At 42.0% G+C, this 22,664-nt stretch overlaps 1 protein-coding gene across 1 annotated transcript; it reads right to left on the bottom strand.

The window, feature by feature from the left end:
- Positions 1 to 1,718: 1,718 nt before the first annotated feature.
- On the bottom strand, positions 1,719 to 21,403 carry LOC306940431 (gap junction Cx32.7 protein-like). The gene is made up of 8 exons (XM_079525496.1): positions 21,307 to 21,403; positions 15,323 to 15,453; positions 12,728 to 12,913; positions 11,584 to 11,661; positions 7,486 to 7,581; positions 7,270 to 7,376; positions 2,831 to 2,957; positions 1,719 to 2,065 (listed from the first exon to the last, which is right to left on the bottom strand). The coding sequence occupies exons 2-8, from the start codon at positions 15,449 to 15,451 to the stop codon at positions 1,820 to 1,822; spliced, it is 969 nt and encodes a 322-aa protein (XP_079381622.1). The 5' UTR covers positions 15,452 to 15,453; positions 21,307 to 21,403; the 3' UTR covers positions 1,719 to 1,819.
- Between the last annotated feature and the right edge of the window lie 1,261 nt (positions 21,404 to 22,664).

The following is a 22,664-nucleotide window of genomic DNA, read 5'->3' as shown; positions in this document are numbered from 1 at the left end:
CCTGCTGCCGCTGGTCGTCATGACGCGCGCACACACACACACACACACACCCGCACGCCTCCTCCTCCGCGCCACACATACACGCACTGACATAGTAAACAGAGGGCATTTAGCCCACACGCTGCCTACTAGTGTAGCTAATCTAGCTATCCGGTCAAACTGCAACTATCACTCAAAACAAAATAATGTTTTCTACAGTTGTGACAGTGTGGCGGTCCTACGTCACATGCATTAACGTTGGTCGCTGGTCGGACATGGTCCAGCTGATTTATTTTTGTTTATTTTTAATGCGAAACAGCGTGGCTGTCCATACAAGGAGGAGGAGAGATGATCTACCGAATCTATCTAGCCCACCAAAACAAACATAAATGTACTTTTGCGTTGCATTATGGATAGCGACAGAAAGACACCATGGATATAATTAAACAATTGTTCCCCTGTGCACAGCACATGCACACTGTCTCCAGGTAACAAAAAACTGATTTGAAGCTGCACTTTCACTTTGTGTTGACTTACTGCAGAGTCCTCAGTCCTGCAGCGGTGCAGCCCCACAATGGAGAAATTATCTGTCACTAACCTCTCTACAATGCCATGTTTTTCAATATATTAGTTTAGCACAAAATACAGGCTTTTCTAAACCAAGCCCTTATTCAAAAGTTATGTAGGCTGTCATTGTATTTTATGTGAATTAACTCACAGTTTAACCCAATGATCCTCAGCCATTTAAATTTCAAGGACCCCCAAATTAAATGTATATTAATTAGCCTAGGGTGAATGGGTCCCCAACAGTAGCTACTTATATTTTGTTATTTAAAGCTGTGCTTGTTTATTTAAGAAGCACTGTTCTGAACCAATGTTCATCGGAAAATCATTTTTTAATTGATTGCCAGGGCCTTCATGCCCTGGCACGTGGCCTTGTGCCCTCAAAAAGTTGACCACACTAAAGGCCAAGTGGCCTTGCCCCTAAAAGGATGAAATTCCAGGCCTGGTCCCAGCCCAATTATTTACTTTTATTTTATTTAGTTACTTAGAGTAGAGCTTAACAATAATGTTGTCATCTCATCATCTTAAAGAAACATCTGAAAATTATGTTAGGGCATAAAACCTAAAGTTTATATTGTTTGTTATTCTCATGTTATTAGTGAAATAAAAGTAACTTATTGCAGAGAAACAAGTGTTTTTCTTTACAAATCAAAACATTAGGCTAAATTAATAATCATATATGAAAATACAAGGTTTTAAAAAATATTTTATGGTCATGATTCATCAGGATCCTGGATGGCTGGATTCTAGGCTTAATATAATTGATATAAATACTTTTTAAAATCTCTATGGAAAGAAATCACACCCGTGTGAAGTGAGGGGCGCTAATATATTAAAGTCTAACTCATGTTGATTAGGTGATGGATGTAATGGTGACAAACGGTGCCAACACAAACATTAAATGCCATTAACAATAAAGAGACAATATGACGTAATGAGGGACAATATGATGTACATTTTCCCTTCATTGTCAATGGCATTTTTAAAACAAACATTGAACTATAAACAAACATTAAAACATGTATGTAGAGCCCTCAAAAAATAAAAAGGAATGGCATATTGTTCAGTGGTGCCAGAAAACCACACCCACTGCTACGCCCTATTGGTCGACACTCCCTGAGCACTGATAGCTCCTGAGGTTTGGTATAGTAAAAAGAGTGAAATAAACACTTAAATTAATTAAAGGTAGATTTATTTTAAATTTAAATCTATAACATTTCCAACAATAAGTATTTTATATTGCTTTCTACTCAGTAACAGTTGTGCTTTTTGTGCCTCAGATATGCACCTCCCCCCCGACATTGTTGTCCTCAGAAGCAGCGCTCTTCTCCGCCTCGCCAGTGACCCCCCGTTGACCTCCCGCCGTGACCTCCTGACCTCTGGTGACCCCGGGTGCGTGACCTTTGACCTTGTGGCGCTGCAGGTCCATCTCCAGGTTGATCCAGTTCTGGATCATGTGATCTCTCTCCTCGAAGGCCCGCCTCTCCTGGAGGGGCGGGGTCACGGGGGTCACTGTGTAGTCCTGTCGAAAATTAACCAAATGAATTACTTAGGTAAAAGTATCAAGATAGCTCTGTTTGGAACCTCTATATCTACGCTGCTACGCTTTAGCTCCGAGATGAGGTTCAGAGGAAAGCTATCCCTGGCCTGCACTGGTTGAAATGCCGTCTAGCTGGGTCAAGCCCGTCCACAAGTAGAGGATTAAACCCCTTTCGCAGTATTTGTTTCAAAAAGTAAAGGTAATGTCAGCCAGTACCATGTTTTTCCCCGGTTTTCCCAATGGAATCTTACGGAAGCAGTACTGCACATGCGAACGGGGGTTGACTGGACATTTTTTTTAATTTAAGCATGATTTTAAGCGGTTGTTTGATGCTAATGTTAAAATGTTACGTGCCTATGTTAAGTTTATCAACTGTATCTTGGTTCTGATACCTTTACTTTTTGAAACAAATACTGCGAAAGGGGTTTAAATCCACTACTTGCGGACAGGCTCGACCCTGGATAGCTTTCCTCGGAACCTCATCTCGGAGCATAAGGCCTCACTCAGACCTTTACTGCATTGCTGTATGCTTGTTGGATGAATGTTGTGTAGTGTCATGGCCGCCCCAATGCATTTCCAATGGGAGTCACATGGTTTGACACAACATTTGTGTTGTACGAGGGGGAGGGGCGCAGTCGAAACACAGCCGAAAGCCATACAACAGCTTGTAGTCCAAACGAAGCAGGAATTAAGACTACAATGTAGAAATACTCTGTTATCAGTGCAAGTTTGGAGTTCAACTCCTACCTGGCGTTGGGCGGAGCATAGCCTGACGGCGCGCACGCTGAGGTAGCAAAGCTCTGCCACACTGAGCAGCAGAGACACTCCCGCTGCCACTAGCATGAACCAGATGAAGACCGACTTCTCTGTAGGCCTAAACATACACAATGCAATTAGGATCAGATGAAGACCGACTTTGTTGTAGTCCTGACAATACAATGATACGAGAACCAAATGAAGACCGACTTCTCTGTAGGCCTGAAAACACATATAACCAAATGAAGACCGACTTTTCTGTAGACCTGAAAACACAATGATATTAGAACCAGATGAAGACCGACTTCGTTTTAGGCCTGAAAACACAATGATATTATAGAACCAGATGAAGACCGACTTCTCTGTAGGCCTGAAAACACAATGATATTATAGAACCAGATGAAGACCGACTTCTCTGTATAGGCCTGAAAACACATTAGAAACAAATGAAGACCAACTTCTCTGTGGGCCTGAAACTTTGAAGTTATTGGAACCAAATGAAGACCGACTCCGTTGTATGCCTGAAAACACATAGAACCAAATGAAGACCGACTTCTCTGTTGGCCAGAAAACACATAGAACCAGATGAAGACTGACTTTGTTGTAAGCCTGAAAACACAATGATATGAGAACCAAATGAAGACCGACTTCTCTGTTGGCCTGAAACACATAGAACCAGATGATGACCGACTTCATTGTAGGCCTGACAACACATTAGAAACAAGTCCAACTTCTCTGTGGGCCTGAAACACATAGAACCAAATGAAGACTGACTTCTCTGTTGGCCTGAAAACACAATGTTATTAGAACCAAATGAAGACCGACTCCATTGTAGGCCTGAAAACCCATAGAAACAAATGAAGACCGACTTCTCTGTGGGCCTGAATACACATAGAACCAGATGAAGACCGACTTCTCTGTTGGCCTGAAACACATAGAACCAGATGATGACCGACTTCATTGTAGGCCTGACAACACATTAGAAACAAGTCCAACTTCTCTGTGGGCCTGAAACACATAGAACCAGATGAAGACCGACATTGTTGTAGGCCTGAAAACACAATGATATGAGAACCAAATGAAGACCGACTTCTCTGTGGGCCTGAAAACTGATTTTGGATATTATACTATTGTGATTTGTATTGGTCATAGAAAATCCGTAACAGCAGATACTCAAAATCAAATGATCGGAATCAGATCGGGAGCAAAAAAAATGTGATCGGGACATCCCTAGTTATTATAGTTAAAACAAATCACACCCATGTGAAGTGAGGGGCGCTAATATATTAAAGTCTAACTCATGTTGATTAGGTGATGTAATGGTGATGTAAAACAAACGGTGCCAAAACATTAACACTTTGATTGCTACAGGATCTCGGCAGGCCTATTTTGATGTTGCTACCGTTTAACATTGCACAAAGGCCTTGTTCGGGGGCCCACAGCAAAATGTTCTCTTATAGCGAGAATCACACGCATACATCAAAAGAAAGCTGCACTTGTCCACTTCAATTTAAAAAATACATTTTGATTTTACCATGTTCCATTCTGGAGATATTGACCTTTTTGCAACACCTGCATTTGCCTGGAAGTGGTTATCTTGAACAGCAGAGTTATGGATGGTTTAAAGTCAGAGACATTGACAGGCAGATATAAAATTGAACCCAATAAATATCCTATACATCCTATACACCGAATGAAAGCCCTGAATGTGTACTTTTACGAGGAAAACAGTATACATTGATCCCATCTAAAGTTAGACAGTAATTGGTTATTGAATGCAGCTTGTGCCCACCAGATAACTTCAGAGAAGACATGGACGTGAACTCCTCAATATTCACACCCCTGTGAAGTGAGCGGTGCAACTGTTCTCTACAGTTGCACCGCGCAACTGTAGAGAACAGTTGCACCGCTCACTTCACAGGGGTGTGATTTTTATTATTACAGTAGAAGTTTACAGACCAAACTGTAAATAAAAGGTTTACATGACTTTCTGTCTCAGTCCGTATATAGCGAGCTGTAGTGAATAAGTACAGAACAGTTGCACCGCTCACTTCACATGGGTGTGATTTTTATTATTACAGTAGAAATTTACAGACCAAACTGTAAATAAAAGGTTTACATGACTTTCTGCCTCAGTCCGTATATAGCGAGCTGTATTGAATAAGCAGAGAACAGAATATGGGACAGAGTTGCACCACTCACTTCACATGTGTGTGATTTTTATTATTACTACAGTAGAAGTTTTTTTCTTATGAAAGCAGAGAGTCTTCTGTTTCATACGGTATATAGTATTTATATGTCGCAATAGGCCTTATTTTGTGAATATTGAGTTCGGGTCCATGTCTTCTCTGCAGTTATATCTGGTGGGCGCAATGTGCATCCAGTAACCAATTTATGAGAAACTGTACATGGGATCAATGTTTACTCTTTTCCTCGTAAAAGTACACATTCAGGGCTTTCATTCGGTGTATAGGATGCATAGCATATTTATTGTGTTTATTGTTATCTGCCTGTCAATGTCTGACTATAAACCTTCATAACTCTGCTTTCTTTAGATGAGGCTGATGATGATGATTGCCTCCATAGATATATTATATATAAACATCTATGATTGCCTCGCCTCGCCTAATCTATCTCACTGCTTTCATTGTCTTGATCGCAGTAACATTTGGGGGGGGGGGGGTCATGGGCACATTGGGCAGCAAAAGTCTTGATCCGTACGGCTATAAAAAGTCCCATTCCACCGTTCGGTTCAGAACTATAGTATAACGGTGAGACGCGTTGTCATCATCAGCTGATTTTGTTTTTCAAGCTAGTATAGGGGAACATGCCTGGACATGCAGCTTTATTGGGGGCGATGGAGAAAAAAAAAAGCTTCACCGGGAGTGTCCAGAGAGGTGCTAAGCCCGGCTGTGCTGTCGACGACAAGGAAAAAATGACTTCCACAGATCACAACAGTGACAACACCACGGTTTAGGACGCGGAAAAGTTCGTTATACATTACACCCGGGTCGATTACGTCCCCGACGCGTTCATTGCGGTCTTATCACTACAATTATAATGAATAAAAAAGCGTTACAATCACACGTGCGAGCGATCTCCGATTATGACGGCTCTGCATGGCGATACGTGATCCCCCAACGGTAGACTGTCTGTTGTCATGGCGGCCCCTCTCGATACTGTAGTTCGTTTGTTAGTTCGTAGTATTGTAGGCTCGGGGATCGTTTGGTCGCTACAGTATGAAGAAGGAAACATGCATCTGTCCATGTGTGTTGCAGACGTTATGCAATGCCGATCTGGTGCAGATCATGTGTTTAGGCAGCGTAACAGCGTTCCGTTCATCATGTTTTTTTCCGAGACAGAGCCCCCATCTCGCAAGGCCCTCCTCCTGCAGGAAAAACAGGAGGGGAGGGGGGAATCGAGTATTATAGTGTTGGGTGAAAGCCAATAGGTGGAGGAAAGCCTGGTGAGGCGAGGTTAGGTGAAATTGTATTCTTTTCACACACCGACTAGATCGGCATGGGCGCATCCATTTTACACTGGCTTCTACACGTAAAGCGGCCCGCCCTCCTGTTTTCAGGAGGGGAGGGTTTTTTTTTTTTTTTTCTGATCACGTGAGCGGGACTAAGCAGCAATGACAGGGGGATGGTTCTTCATTGTCCGGGTGGGTAAAAAGATGAATGAAAGTATGCTATAAAAAAGTGATTAGAACGTATGGATACGTGGTTCGCACCGGACGTTTGATTAATTGATAACGTATTGATACGCGATTAGCGTTCGCTGTGTTAAATGCTCTTTATTGTTTTTTTTTGTGGCTTTCGCCTTTATTTTATATTTTTATGGAGGGACAGACAGTAGGCTGATAGGAAATGGGGAGAGAGATGGGGGGAAGACATGCAGGTTTGGTGTTTTTAAAACAAACATTGAACTAAACACAAACATTAAACCTGTATATAGGAGGGGAAGGCTTTAAAAAACAACAACTAACTGAAACTGTACTGTTACAAACCTTTTTTTACAAAAGTAAGTTGATAATTATGTATATTGACCAAAAATAAATATAAAAAAATAAATAAAGATATAGGGGAGCTGGGGCTGCAGCTGGAGCTGGAGCTGCTGCTGGAGGGGTCTAACGCTAGAACTCCTATTCAATCGCGCAATTGTTTTTTGTTTTTTGTTCACATCTGTTCTAGATGATGTGACAGCAACACTCCATGCATTGTTGACACTACACTCTTCCTGGTCTACGTGAGCTGATGTTAGACACCCCCAGCAGCAGCCCCAGCTCCAGCCCCAGCCCCAGCTCCCCTATATCTTTATTGGGTTTTTTTGTATTTCTTTTGGTCAATATACATAATTATAAACTTACTTTTGTAAAAAAAGGTTTAGGGAGAAATTCCCCTTTAATGTAATTATTGTGATCAACCCACCTGGACAGGAAGCAGTCGACCTGGTGAGGACAAGGGGAGTGGTTACAGATGTAGACATGTTGGAGGGTGAACCCGAACAGCAAGTACTGCCCCACGATGAATCCTACCTATAACACATAAACATTTAATGTTATAATAGTATAATGCCCTACGATGAAACCTACCTTTAATTTATAAACATTTAATATTACACTTTGTATATTATGTATTGATTACCTCCAGTAGGATCTTCGCGAGGACGTGCAGAGCGTAGGAACGAAGCAGACGTCCTCTCAGACTTATCTTCCCCTCGTCAGAAGTGTACTTAGGAAGCTGAATAGCATCATAACATTAACATTATCATCCTAGGAACCTGAACAAGATCATAACATTCGCCTGATTATTGGAACATGAATAATCATAACATTCACATTATCATCGGGACTCTTTTTTTTCTCCGCCAACTCAGCGAATGAGTAGCACGGCTTAGGGAAGTACTGGGAGCTGATCTGGGGGTCTATAACGCATTGTAACGAGGATAGCCTCCCACGTGTTATCGGCTGATACCGACAGTTAGCCACAACCTACTTCTAACCTAAAAAAAACTATGCCTAAACCTAACCTCCTCTCCAAGGAACCATCACCTTACCGTGGTGGAGAGGTTTGTGTGCCCCAATGAACCCGGGAGCTGTATTGTCTGGAGCCTAGTCCCCCATAGCAAAGTGGTCTCGGGGAGCAAGACAAAGGATGGTTGAAAAGCACCCATGGAAAAACATATGAGTAAATGTGTGACCTGGCCCAGAGGAAGCCCGGGGCCCTGCTGTTGCCTGCGTCCAATGCATTTGTGCCTACTTCCGGTCCAGGACTTGTCCCAGTTGGTTGTCCCCATTCTCAATAGAAGTCTATGTAGGAGAGCCGCCATTGGGCTGGCCCCATGAAGTGAACGGAGTTTGCGCAACTCTGTCAATACTCTAAGGCTCTGGCCATGTGGCCTCATCAAGCAGTGGGGTTGGGTGCGCTGCCATACGGGTGGCAGAGACAATGGAGTACTCGAGCCGGAGTTGGGACTCCAAGGCCACCATATGCTTCGCTTCTCGTTCATGCGCAGTCCGTTCACTTCCTAGTTTACCGCTGCCTCATCTCTCCTAATCTATGGCGCTCTACCTGGTTTTGATCTGATGGATATACTAACTCTTCATTTCTGACTTCTCAACTGCCTCTCGTTCAAAATATGAATGCGATGGATTATTTAGCGGTATTATGGAAACGAGAGCAAGGTAAGCAAGAAGAAAAATATCTCATTTTCTCTTAGAGAGTAAAATCGGCCGTGACTTCCCGGCACCCCAGAGCTTCTATTTTGAAGGAATCCCGGTGCTGATTGTGTTAATGGTATGGTCACATATAAACCCCTATTAACAATATTTTTAGGCCAATGACTGAATGTCCCACTTTAAACAAAAGAAACCTGTCGGCTGCCGGACTAGTATCAGGTAATAGGTATACCTGGTATCCACAGAGACTAGTATCAGGTAATATGTATACCTGGTATCCACATAGACTAGTACCAGTAATAGGTACTGTATACCTGTTATCCACAGAGACTAGTATCAGGTAATTAGGTATACCTGGTATACACAGAGACTAGTATCAGGTAATAGGAATACCTGGTATCCACAGAGACTAGTATCAGGTAATGGGTATACCTGGTATCCACAGAGACTAGTATCAGGTAATAGGAATACCTGGTATCCACAGAGACTAGTATAAGGTAATAGGTATACCTGGTATCCACAGATACTAGTATCAGGTAATAGGTATACCTGGTATCCACAGAGACTAGTATCAGGTAATAGGTATACCTTGTATCCACATAGACTAGTACCAGTAATAGGTACTGTATACCTGGTATCCACAGGGACTAGTATCAGGTAATATCTATACCTGGTATCCACAGAGACTAGTATCAGGTAATATGTATACCTGGTGTCCACATATACTAGTACCAGTAATAGGTACTGTATACCCTGTATCCACATATACTAGTATCAGGTAATTAGGTATACCTGGTATCCACAGGGACTAGTATCAGGTAATAGGTATACCTGGTATCCACAGAGACTAGTATCAGGTAATATGTATACCTGGTATCCACATAGACTAGTACCAGTAATAGGTATACCTGGTATCCACAGAGACTAGTATCAGGTAATTAGGTATACCTGGTATACACAGAGAGTAGTATCAGGTAATAGGTATACCTGGTATCCACAGAGACTAGTATCAGGTAATAGGAATACCTGGTATCCACAGAGACTAGTATCAGGTAATAGGAATACATGGTATCCACAGAGACTAGTATCAGGTAATAGGTATACCTGGTATCGACAGAGACTAATATCAGGTAATAGGTATACCTGGTATCGACAGAGACTAGTATCAGGTAATAGGTATACCTTGTATCCACATAGACTAGTACCAGTAATAGGTACTGTATACCTGGTATCCACAGGGACTAGTATCAGGTAATATGTATACCTGGTATCCACAGAGACTAGTATCAGGTAATATGTATACCTGGTGTCCACATATACTAGTACCAGTAATAGGTACTGTATACCCTGTATCCACATATACTAGTATCAGGTAATTAGGTATACCTGGTATCCACAGGGACTAGTATCAGGTAATAGGTATACCTGGTATCCACAGAGACTAGTATCAGGTAATATGTATACCTGGTATCCACATAGACTAGTACCAGTAATAGGTATACCTGGTATCCACAGAGACTAGTATCAGGTAATTAGGTATACCTGGTATACACAGAGAGTAGTATCAGGTAATAGGTATACCTGGTATCCACAGAGACTAGTATCAGGTAATAGGAATACCTGGTATCCACAGAGACTAGTATCAGGTAATAGGAATACATGGTATCCACAGAGACTAGTATCAGGTAATAGGTATACCTGGTATCGACAGAGACTAGTATCAGGTAATAGGTATACCTGGTATCGACAGAGACTAGTATCAGGTAATAGGTATACCTTGTATCCACATAGACTAGTACCAGTAATAGGTACTGTATACCTGGTATCCACAGGGACTAGTATCAGGTAATAGGTATACCTGGTATCCACAGAGACTAGTATCAGGTAATAGGTATACCTGGTATCGACAGAGACTAGTATCAGGTAATAGGTATACCTGGTATCCACAGGGACTAGTATCAGGTAATAGGTATACCTGGTATCCACAGAGACTAGTATCAGGTAATATGTATACCTGGTATCCACATAGACTAGTACCAGTAATAGGTATACCTGGTATCCACAGAGACTAGTATCAGGTAATTAGGTATACCTGGTATACACAGAGAGTAGTATCAGGTAATAGGTATACCTGGTATCCACAGAGACTAGTATCAGGTAATAGGAATACATGGTATCCACAGAGACTAGTATCAGGTAATAGGTATACCTGGTATCGACAGAGACTAGTATCAGGTAATAGGTATACCTGGTATCGACAGAGACTAGTATCAGGTAATAGGTATACCTTGTATCCACATAGACTAGTACCAGTAATAGGTACTGTATACCTGGTATCCACAGGGACTAGTATCAGGTAATAGGTATACCTGGTATCCACAGAGACTAGTATCAGGTAATATGTATACCTGGTATCCACATAGACTAGTACCAGTAATAGGTACTGTATACCTGTTATCCACAGAGACTAGTATCAGGTAATTAGGTATACCTGGTATCCACAGAGACTAGTATCAGGTAATATGTATACCTGGTATACACAGAGAGTAGTATCATGTAATAGGAATACCTGGTATCCACAGAGACTAGTACCAGGTAATAGGAATACCTGGTATCCACAGCGACTAGTATCAGGTAATAGGTATACCTGGTATACACAGAGAGTAGTATCAGGTAATAGGTATACATGGTATCCACAGAGACTAGTATCAGGTAATATGTATACCTGGTATCCACATATACTAGTATCAGGTAATAGGTATACCTGGTATCCACAGAGACTAGTATCAGGTAATAGGAATACCTGGTATCCACAGAGACTAGTATCAGGTAATTAGGTATACCTGGTATCCACAGAGACTAGTATCAGGTAATAGGAATACCTGGTATCTACAGAGACTAGTATCAGGTAATAGACCTGGTATCCACAGAGACTAGTATCAGGTAATAGGAATACCTGGAATCCACAGAGACTGGTATCAGGTAATAGGTATACCTGGTATCCACAGAGACTAGTATAGAATACCTGGTATCCACAGAGACTAGTATCAGGTAATAGGTATACCTGGTATCCACAGCGTAGGAATATGTTGGTCTGTTCGTCCAGGGTGGTGTGTTGTTGTTGTTTCATCTTCTTTCTCATCTAGAGACAACCACACAGAAAGATCCTTTAATGCAGTGGTGTTCAACCCTTAGTTTTCACATCAAGGCCCATTTTTTATAACCTGACTCCGCCAGATGGGGCAGCAGGGAGTACACTGGGTTCCCCCCTCCTGCTCCCATCTGGGAACTCTCAGGCAGACTTGATGCCCGGCCACAAAACGGCCTGGCCAATCAGCGGTAGCTGACGGGGGACGGGCGGGATCAAGGCAGCACTGTGTATGCCTTGATCCCGCCTCTAGCTGCCGCTGATTGGAACCCAGTGTACTCTCTGCTGCCCCATCTGGCGGAGTCAGGTTACATTTTTTATTCATTCAGCATTTAAGTCACGGACCACCATTTTGATGACATTTAGCCCCTCAGGACCACAACTAGAGAATATGTTGTTGTCGTTGGATGAGTTGGTGTCCACAATTCCATGCTGTATGTATTGATGTTGGTACCATTAGGAGAGATGACAGGCAAACGTTGATCAAAATAACTATTATTCCACAGTCTCTAATCGTGTAGACTTCTTGTGAATTAACTGTTTTTCGTGCAAAACTAATGAATGCTTGGAATGGATTCAGAATGATGATAACCTCCTAGTTTGACACGCCACATGCTATTTAAAGAAATGTAGAACATTTTGCCATATATTGGCTGTTGATGGTACCCCAACATTCAGCAGCTGTCAAAAATTCCGTTAGGGTGCATGGTTGAATATAAATCAATGTGGGATATGTTAGTAGACACCTTTAAAAACACATTGGTGAAGACAATTCTTGGTAAGAAATGTATTCCCAGATTTGACATTATACTGATAATATTCCAACTGGAACCCCCTCAAGGACTCGGACCACTGGTTGAGAACCACTGCGATATAGGAGAGGATTTTTAAGGCCTACCACTGGGCGAGCGTGACTGTGTGTGTGCGTGACTGTGTGTGTGTGTGTGTGTGTGCGTGCGTGCGTGCGTGCGTGCGTGCGTGCGTGCGTGCGTGCGTGCGTGCGTGCGTGCGTGTGTGCGTGCGCGCGTGGACGCGTATGTGTGTGCGCACGCGCACATACCTTCTTCTCTGTGTGGATGATGTGCATCACATATCCCAGGTACAGCAGGGTGGGCGTGGCCACGCTCAGGATCTGCAGCGTCCAATAGCGCACATGAGAGATGGGAAACGCCCGGTCGTAACACACGTTCTCACAGCCAGGCGACTGTGTGTTGCATACGAAGTCTGACTGCTCATCACCCCATACCTAGAGAGACAGACAGACAGACAGGCAGAGAGACAGACAGACTGCTGGGTGAGTGGTTATTACATATGAAGTCTGACAGCCCGTCACCCCATACCTAGAGAGACAGACATACTGCCAGAGAGACAGACAGGCAGAGAGACAGAGACTGCTGACTGACTGCTTGTCACCCCATACCTAGAGAGACAGACAGACAGGCAGAGAGACAGACAGACAGGTAATAATAATAATAATAATATAATAATAATAATAATAATAATAGGGCCGGGACTTTAACGCGTTAATTGAGATTAATTAACTACAGAAAAATGAACGCGTTAAAAAAATCTTTTTTTTCACCGCGGAACGTTTCTCACTGGGCATGTTTCTAGTACTGTAGTACTGAATAGGCTGCGGCACGCCTGCCTATGCCAGAGCGAGCAGCAGCCAAGCCCCCAGTAAGGCTATCCAACCTGGACGCAACCTCCAGTTCTAGTCAACACAGAATGGGGGGGACTTTTTTTGTTATATCCACACTCTGAGGTATATTAATGACAGTAAAATGTTGAAAATGAGTGGAATCCCGTAGTCACTATTCATTGATTCACTGGGATACCAAAAAACATTTGAAAAAAAAGGCGATTAAAATGCGATTAATCAAGATTAATTAATTACAAAGCTTCTAATTAATTAAATTAAACATTTTAATCGAGTCCCAGCCCTAATAATAACACTTTATTTGTATAGCACTTTTCATGACATGAAATGCAGCTCAAAATGCTTTACAGAGAGAAAGAAAGCAAGGCATAAAACATAAAATAATAGTATAATGCAATACAGTGAGGACATGAATAACAAGGAATTTAAAAGATCAATTAAAAGCAAGAGTGTAGAAGTAGGTCTTGAGCTGCGCTTTAAAAATGTAGAGAGACAGATAGACTGCTGACAGACAGACAGACAGAGAGACAGACAGACTGCTGGTAAAAAAACTAGAATTCATCACTTTGACCATTAACCATTTATGGCCAAAGCTATTGCGTTTAGTTTGGCGGTGTGGCTCTGCTCATGTGATATTACAGATTGTCTGTGCAACATACACAATCTGAGATCACAAAGACAGAGACAGAGCACAAGATAAAGGCATTACATGAACAACTTCAATTGTATGTCATAACCAAATATCATATATTACATATAGAACAATCCATAAATCACTTAATCACAGAGTCACCCATCACAGAACAAGGACCGCCTGATGTACTGCGGGGGTGTGTGAGTTACAGTAGCTTGAAGCCAATGAGAAACAGACAGACTGATTAGTGGGAGTATATATTAATTAACTATTGGCGAATGAATAGGGTGTTCCAGGGAGAGATAATTAGAAGTAGTAGCCTCCAGCCTTACATGTCGTAATGAACTTTTGCCACGTTGGATTAAAATGTTAGGGAGGGACTAGTGGAGAGAGAGATCCAGTAGAACTAAGTAAAAAGACAAGTAATTTTATCTTTGGATGTGTGTGGGTGCAGATCTACAAGCTCACAACGTGTCAGAAGTCGGTGAAGGCTTCGTCATAATTCTAACAAATACATGAACAAATAGTATAGTAATACATGAACAAATAGTATAGTATAGTATAGTATAGTATAGTATAGTATAGTATAGTATAGTATAGTATAGTATAGTATAGTATAGTATATAGTATAGTATATAGTATAGTATAGTATAGTATAGTATAGTATAGTATAGTATAGTTCAATCAACCTCATGTCTATGCAGTGGTTATATAAGAAGTAAAGCACCATTATCCAAGGATCTTTACATTCACACATTCACACACCAATGGCAGAGGAAACCATGCAAGGCACCAACCTGCTCATTGGGAGCAATTAGGGGTTCAGAGTCTTGCTCAAGGACACTTCGACACTTAACTCTGGGGGAGCCCACAGGGATCGAACTGGGAACCGGAAGGTTCCCAAACGGCCACTCTACCCCTGAGCCACTGCCGCCCCATGATTGTATTTCAAGTATTTAAAGGAGCATTCAGTGATTTGGGTGATTTGGAAAACCACCCGGTCCGCCCCGGTAACAAAATGTGCACATGCACACTCTACAGTGGGGGGAAGTGCAACAGGCCAACAGTATGTGCACCAAGGCCCGCCCCCACTCGATCATGATTGGAGGAAGGCCCCACTCATCCTGATTGGATGAAGGTTTTGCCACCCGCCACCAAAACTGAAACTAGGGTTTTTTTGACCCCAGGGGCTCACTGGGGACAGGGAGGAACTCCTTATATGGTCAGCACACTCTATAGTAGGGAGGATTATCCAGAAAAAAAGAAAAAATAAGTGATATTTGAATTAAGTCAAATCACTGAATATACCTTTAACATAAATGTATTAAGTATTTGCATTTCACAATAATAAAACAAAGTACCTTCTCGGCTCCGGCTCCCAGAACCAGGATGCGGAACACGAACAGAACCGTCAGCCAGACCTTCCCGATGACCGTAGAATGAGTCTGGACCTTGTCCAGGAGACGACCCAGCAGATCCCACTCACCCATGTCTAGAAACAACCCAATGACAGGGTTATTATCAACCCAACATGTCCAGAAACAACCGGTTATTATCAACACACCCCACTCACCCATGTCTAGAACAGTGGTTCCCCAAGTGGACCTTGGGGTCCTTTAGAGAGTTCCAGGGGTTCCCCAGCTAAATGTTAATTAGGAACCAAATGGACCCTTATGGGTATGTAACTCAGAGAGTGTACAAATGGACCCTAACAGATCAAGTTGGTTCCATTTCTACACTCTCAGAGATAAATTAGCAATGCTTTAACAATACAAATTGGGGTCTCAGAGATAGAAATGCTATTAAATGGGGGTCCGTAGCCTAATGCATGTCAAACTGAGGGTTGTTGAAATGTAAAAATGGTTGAGAATCACTGCTAGAGCCGTAAAAATGTTCTCTAGTGGGGGTCCCTGGCATATCTTTTCAAATGGGGGTCTGTGGGCCAATTACTGTCAATTTGGGGGTCCTTGACGTGAAAAGGTTTTGGAACCACTGGTCTAGAACCAAAGACATAGAAAGGTAGACGCCTCTTCCGGCTCTGCGTCGAATGCTCTCAAGTGAGGGCAAGCTTCCACGTTAGTGCCAAGGAACGCAATGAAAGATTTTATGTACCTATATCATCATCAGTATTTCATTCAATTGTCTTTTGCTAGGTGTGCTATGAACAAAACACAAAAATAACTTTTTTCAGCCTTATTTATTTAACATTATACCAAATGTAGCCAGACGTGCAAGGTAAAATTAAATTAAATAGACTTTTTTTGGACACCTTCAGAATGAGAGAACAAGGAATCCTGACAAATTATACGAAATGCCCATGGTTAAAAAAAAAAAAACTTCAATATAAAAATGTTGGGGTAATACAATTCAGGTATGAAGCTGAGGGCCGTATAAAATCTGTCCCCGGGCCGCATTTGACCCGCAGTCTGCACTTTGGACACCCCTGATATAACTCAATATGGGCGCACTTCCGCCCTCAGTGCGAGACAGGTTGCTCCTATGAATTGAAGCGGCTGATGAGGCGTCTACCTTTCTATGTCTAGAACACCTATTGTAGAAGCTGACAAGGCGTTGTCAGCTTGTAGATCGGTTAGTTTCTCCTGCATGTGTCATTTTAGAGGTATTAAATTGTCACTTTATTATTGTGCAGATCGCCTGTGTACACTATACTGTATGTAGGTTTGTTTACTGTTGAGTGAGAAAACAATGTTCAATCTAGGGACCACCTGAAATAATCTAGGGACCTCCAGAAATAATCTAGGGACCCCCCAAAATAATCTGGGGATGCCCATGGTTTGACAACCACTGCTCTGACTGCAAGGCCTTATACAACTCTGTGCTGTGTTGGAAATGTGAAGCAGCTGGCAGTAGTGGAAGTAACTAAATACTAATACTATATTTACTCAAGTACTGTACTCATATTGAGGTATTGTTTTTGAGTGGTGTAAACCACTCCTACAACTGGCTTTTGTGTGCATAAAAAAATGACCATGGTTGCTATGTTCAAAATAATTTCTGACGTAATTAAATCACACCCGGGTGAACTGGATGACCGTAGCAACCGTGGTCATTTTCTCTGCACAAAAAAAGCCAGTTGTGAAATCACATCCAGGTGTGATTTCATTACGTCAGATCAGAGCTGATCATGCTATATAAAACCTTACACCACTCAGTTCACACGGGTGTGATTTTTTCTTTACTTGAGTATTTCCAATGTCCAATACTTTTACTTCTACTCCACCACATCTCAGAGGTATATTGTACTTTTACTCCACTACAATTATTTGAAAACTTTACTTACTAATTACTTTGTAGATTTTGAGTATTATTACAAAACTTCGGCTACATTAACCACTGCATTTCGGCCATTTGAAAATAGCAGATCTAAAGCCGGATATGCTATTTTCAAATGTTTTTTTTATACATTTTTACAAATTTGCACAATGAGTAGGCTACTTTAGGAACATTTTGATGCCAATACTATTTGTCTTTTACTCAAGTACATTTTGAATTACAGACTTGTACTTGGAACAGAGTATTTCTATATTTGCAGTATTAATTGAAGTTACTTTTTTTTCCAGCTGGTAGCCTGCAGTGAAATAACGCAAGATAACCGTGTCCTCTCATTCAAGGCCTGTCGTCCTTATCACTATGTGCGTGCGTGCGTGCGTGCGTGCGTGCGTGCGTGTTCATATCAATGTTTTGGGAACCAAGGTCTCTTCACCTCTGACACATCAAACTAGCCTGGAAGCCAGACCAATCTGCCACAGGGAAGAAAAAAATCACACCCGTGTGAAGTGAGGGGCGCTCTTATCATCTTACAACATCGAGGAGGGAATTTGGTATAGCTTGGAGCAGCTATAATGTTACTTTATTCAATGATTAGGTGATGTAATGATGAAGTAAAACAAACAGTGTCAAAATAAAGATTACATTATCTTTATTGTTAATGGCATTCAATGTTTGTGTTAGGGACAAGATGATGTAAATTTTCACTTCATTGTCAATGGCGTTTTTAAAACAAACTAAACACAAACATTAAACAAAAAAATATATAAAAAAGCTCACAATGCATCACATCACGACACATTGTGAGCATAGGGCTGAGTGGTTAACGCATGTTTTGTAATAATGATAACTAAATTAATTTTTCAAAAAATATATAGTGGAGTAAAAGTATAATATTTTCCTCTGAGATGTAGTGGAGTAGAAGTAAAAGTACAGACAATTGGAAATACAAAAAAAAATGTACTTAAGTACTTTATACCAGTGGTACCCAAACCTTTTCATGTCAAAGACCCCAACATTGATACTAATTAGCCCCGCAGACCCCCATTTGAAAAGATATGCCAGGGACCCCCCCCCCCCCCCCCCCCCGCTCTAGCAGAGATTCTCAACCAGTTTAATTTCAAGGACCCCCAGTTTGACCTGAATTAGGCTACGGACCCCCATTTAATGGCATTTCTATCTCTGCCACCCCCAATGTTCAACTGTACACTGTACAAACTGTTCAAATTCAACTGTACACTCTCAGAGTTACAGACCCATAAAGGGTCAATTTGGTTTGGAACCAATATGACCCTTTATGGGTCTGTAACTCTGGGAGTGTACTATATAATTTCGCTGAGCACCCCCTGGAAGTCGCTCAAGGGCCCCTGGGGGTCCCTGGATCCCACTTTGGGAACCACTGCTTTATTCCACTGCTCTGTTGTGCCTGTTAACCAGGCAGTGACTTTTATCAAATCTTAGTTTTTCACAGACTGGTAAAAGTCACTCTTTGGCGAACATAAACAAAACGATGGGTTTTAAGGTCGCTGTGCGGCCTTCAAAATCCACTCCTAGATCTCAGTGGTTCTCAACCAGTGGTCCGGGGACCAACAAGTGGTCCTTGAGGAGGTTCCAGGTGGTCCCCAGCTAAATGATGGAGAGTTGGTATAACCAATGGATAGTTCATAGATCTTTAACTCTTGAGAGAGTAAATTGAAACCAAACCAAACACTAAGGTTTGCCCACCTGCCTCCTGGCAGGTAAATAAAACTTCCGGGCATGCAGGTGGAGTCTGCTTTCGGGTTGCCTGACCGGGCAAGTGACTCGTTTGAGAGGGGCCGCAAGTTCACGCAACCGTCTATAAACACAACCCGAGATATCTGTCTAAACACCTGAACGTGGCCAGAGCGCTCTCGGCCCTGCATGTCTTCTGCTCTGTGGAATGTAAAATAAGAGTTACCTAATGTGCTGTTTTCACTGTTGCAACACTTAAACATATAAAATAACAAGTGAGAACTCATAGTCATAGTCATAGCGATGTATGTATTTGGTATAACAATTGAGGTATTTGTTATTTGTTATTTCTTATTTCTTATAGCACAGCCCCCAAAAAAAAGAAATCAATAAATTGAACAGAAAAATCAAATTTTTATATTGGGCAATTTAATTAACAGGCAAGTGGCCATGACCTTTGTGCAAGTAGAACATGACCTGTATAGTTGCCCGATGGGCAAGTGCCTCTGAGACCTTAGTGTCAACCCCTGTTGGGTCCATTTGGTTTCATTTTATGCTCCCAAGAGTTACATTGTTGTTAAACATCTGCATTACTTGAATTTACAAGAAGTCTACACGATTAGAGAATGTGGACGAATTATTATTGTGATCCTTTGCCTGTTCTCTCTCATAGTGGTACCAACATTAATAATTAAACAGCATGGAATTGTGGAGCAAACTAGTAAACATAGCAGATCTACAAGCACACAACAGACCTACAAGGACACAATGCATTGTGAGCTTGTAGATCAGCTATTTTCAGTACTACTTTTCACCACAAATAGTTGACACCCTGTTGTTGTTGTTGTGGGTAACATTCTGTGTAAACTCTTCTTATGAAATCAGTGGTTCTCAAGGTGTGGTCCGGGGACCCCCAGGGGTCCTTGAGGGCAGTTCCTGGGGGTCCCCAGCTTTGGTTGATTGATTGATTGATTGATTGATTGATTGATTGATTGATTGATTGATTGAACATTTCATTCACAGTTTGTAGAATGTGTACATTTCAAAAGAGAGTACAGGACAAAATCTGCTACGAGAATGGAACCATAAAAAGCAAGAATTGTTTACATCAGGGTCCTCCATTTTCAATTCATCAGAAAATGTAAAGACATACAAATATACAATTAAAGTACACTAAATTAGCTTTTCATATAGCATCAGTTAAACCACCCTATAAATTGCAGATCTACAAGCTCACAATGAGTTGTGGTGTGACCCGTTGTGAGCTTGTAGATCTGCAATATTGTGGAACGTTCTGTTCTATGCTGGAAACAATGAGTCACTGACTGTAGTTCAATGCATTGGTGGAAAAAGTACTCGCATGTTTTACTTAAGTAAAAGTATCAATACTGCAATGTAAAAATACTCTTTTTTAGTAGTACGGGCGGTACTTAAAATGTACTCGAGTAATATTTAAAAAAGTATCGGCATCAAAATATACTTAAAGTACCAAAAGTAAAAAGTACTCAGAATGCCCCCATTTCACAAGTTCTCGGTTGCGTATTAAAACAAATGAAAATAGCCGGATCTACAAGCTGATGCGACACATTGTGAGATATATCTGACAGTTACTGATCAATGTCTAGCAATGTATAGAATTAATTAAAATGATCAATGGACTAGTCGACTAGAATCATACAGTCTTTATTCATACAGGGGGTTCTGGGGTAGAGTGGCTGGATGGGAACCACAAGGTTCCCGGTTTGAACCCGGGCTCCCCCATGAGTTAGTGTCGAAGTGCCGTTGAGCAAGACTCTGAAGTCTGAAACCCTAATTGCTCCTGATGAGCAGGTTGCTGCCTTGCATGATCAGCTATTTTCACTAGTCTCGACCTGAAACCTTTGGGAAGCACTGGTCTATAGAATAATTTAATTTAAACTCACCTTTTAGTCGACGAAAATGTATTTTGGCGGGCCTTGATGCCGTTGTAATGGCTGATTTTACACTTGCTGAAAATAGCTGATCTACAAGCTCACAACGCGTCACGCTGCAACGCGTTGTGAGCTTGAAGATCAGCTATTTCCAGCATGCAACCCAACTGTAAAATGACTTATACTGGTCCCTCCATGACATTTTAGTCTAGTATTTATTTGTCGACGAAATTGTCAGTATATTTAGTCATAGTTTCAGTCATCATGGCTTAGTTTTTAATTTGTTTTATTCAGTTTTCCTCAGTGTGAAACGGTAGTCGGCGAACATTTTTCGTCAGAGTCTTAGTCGACAAAAACAACACTGCATACTAGTTTTTTTTTAAACTGACCAACAGACTAGTTAGTAGTTCTTTATAGAATGTGTTTAAACTCACCAACAGACAGCAGTATTCTCAGCAGACACAGCAGAGGTGAAGGCAGTAAGTTGTGGAGCGAGAGAGACACACACAGAGATGTCTGTTCCCTTATCAAATATCCTTCAACTCTCCTCCTCCTCCTACTGTGTGTGTGTGTGTGTGTGTGTGCGCGCGTGCGTGCGTGCGTGCGTGCGTGCGTGCGTGCGTGCGTGCGTGCAACGTCCTACTACTGCTGGTAGACACACCATACGAAAAATACAAAAAACACCTCGTTCTCAGCGAGTGGCCCGGGGACCACCAGTGGGCCTTGAGGGGGTTCCAGGTGGTCCCCAGCTAAAATGATGGATGATGGGAGAGTTGGAAACCGTTTTACGCTCACAAGAGTTCAATTATTGTTAGACATCTGCATCACTGGGGGCACGGTGGCGCTAGGAGGTGGTCCTGGGTTCGTTTCCGGCCAGGGACGCTGTGGGCGCTGGCAGTGGTGGAAAGTAACTAAGTACTTTTACTTAAGTACTGTACTTAAGTACAATTTTGAGGTATTTGTACTTTACTTGAGTATTTCCAATTTCCAGTACTTTTACTTCTACTCCACTACATCTCAGAGCCCAAATTTGTATTTTTACTTGGCGATTTTTTTGATTAGAAAACATACATTGACCACTTCAACCCTATAGGCTACATTTCGGCCATTTGAAAATATTTTCAATAGATTTTGTACACATTTTAATAATAATAATAATAATAGCTCAAATTTATATAGCGCTTTTCTAAATACCCAAAGCGCTTTACATAGGAACACTAGGAACAGACTTTATTAAGAAAAAAACATAACAGATACAACAACAGTACAGGGTTAAAAAGATAAAAGGATAAACGAGGGAAGTGGGGACATCCTATCCAGACCTCAGCTGGGGAAAGCTATCCTGAAGAGGGTTTTGAGTGAGGTTTTGAATGAGAGGAGAGAGGGAGCAGCTCTGAGATGGTTGGGGAGTTCATTCCAGAGGTTGGGGGCCGAAACATAGAAGGCCCTGTCCCCCCAGGTGCGGTACTTGGCCTTGCAGACCTTCAGGAGGTTGGCTTCCCTGGACCTGAGGGAGCGGAGGGGGACATATGGTTCGAGAAGATCGGAGAGGTAGGGGGGAGCCAGGTTTTTGAGAGCTTTGTAGGTGGTGAGCAGGATTTTGTAGTGAATTCTTTGTTTGACGGGAAGCCAGTGTAGGTCGTGGAGGACGGGTATAATGTGGTCTCTGGAGCGTGTACTGGTGAGCAGGCGGGCAGCGGAGTTTTGCACATGTTGTAGTTTGTTGAGGACTTTGGAGGTGGTGCCATTGAGTATACTGTTGCAGTAGTCAATCCGGGATGTGATGAATGCG

Source organism: Electrona antarctica (assembly GCF_951216825.1).
Source record: "Electrona antarctica genome assembly, chromosome: 17".
Taxonomy (NCBI): domain Eukaryota; kingdom Metazoa; phylum Chordata; class Actinopteri; order Myctophiformes; family Myctophidae; genus Electrona; species Electrona antarctica.
Note: the sequence above shows the minus strand (reverse complement) of the source record. Positions and strands in the feature narration are given on the sequence as shown.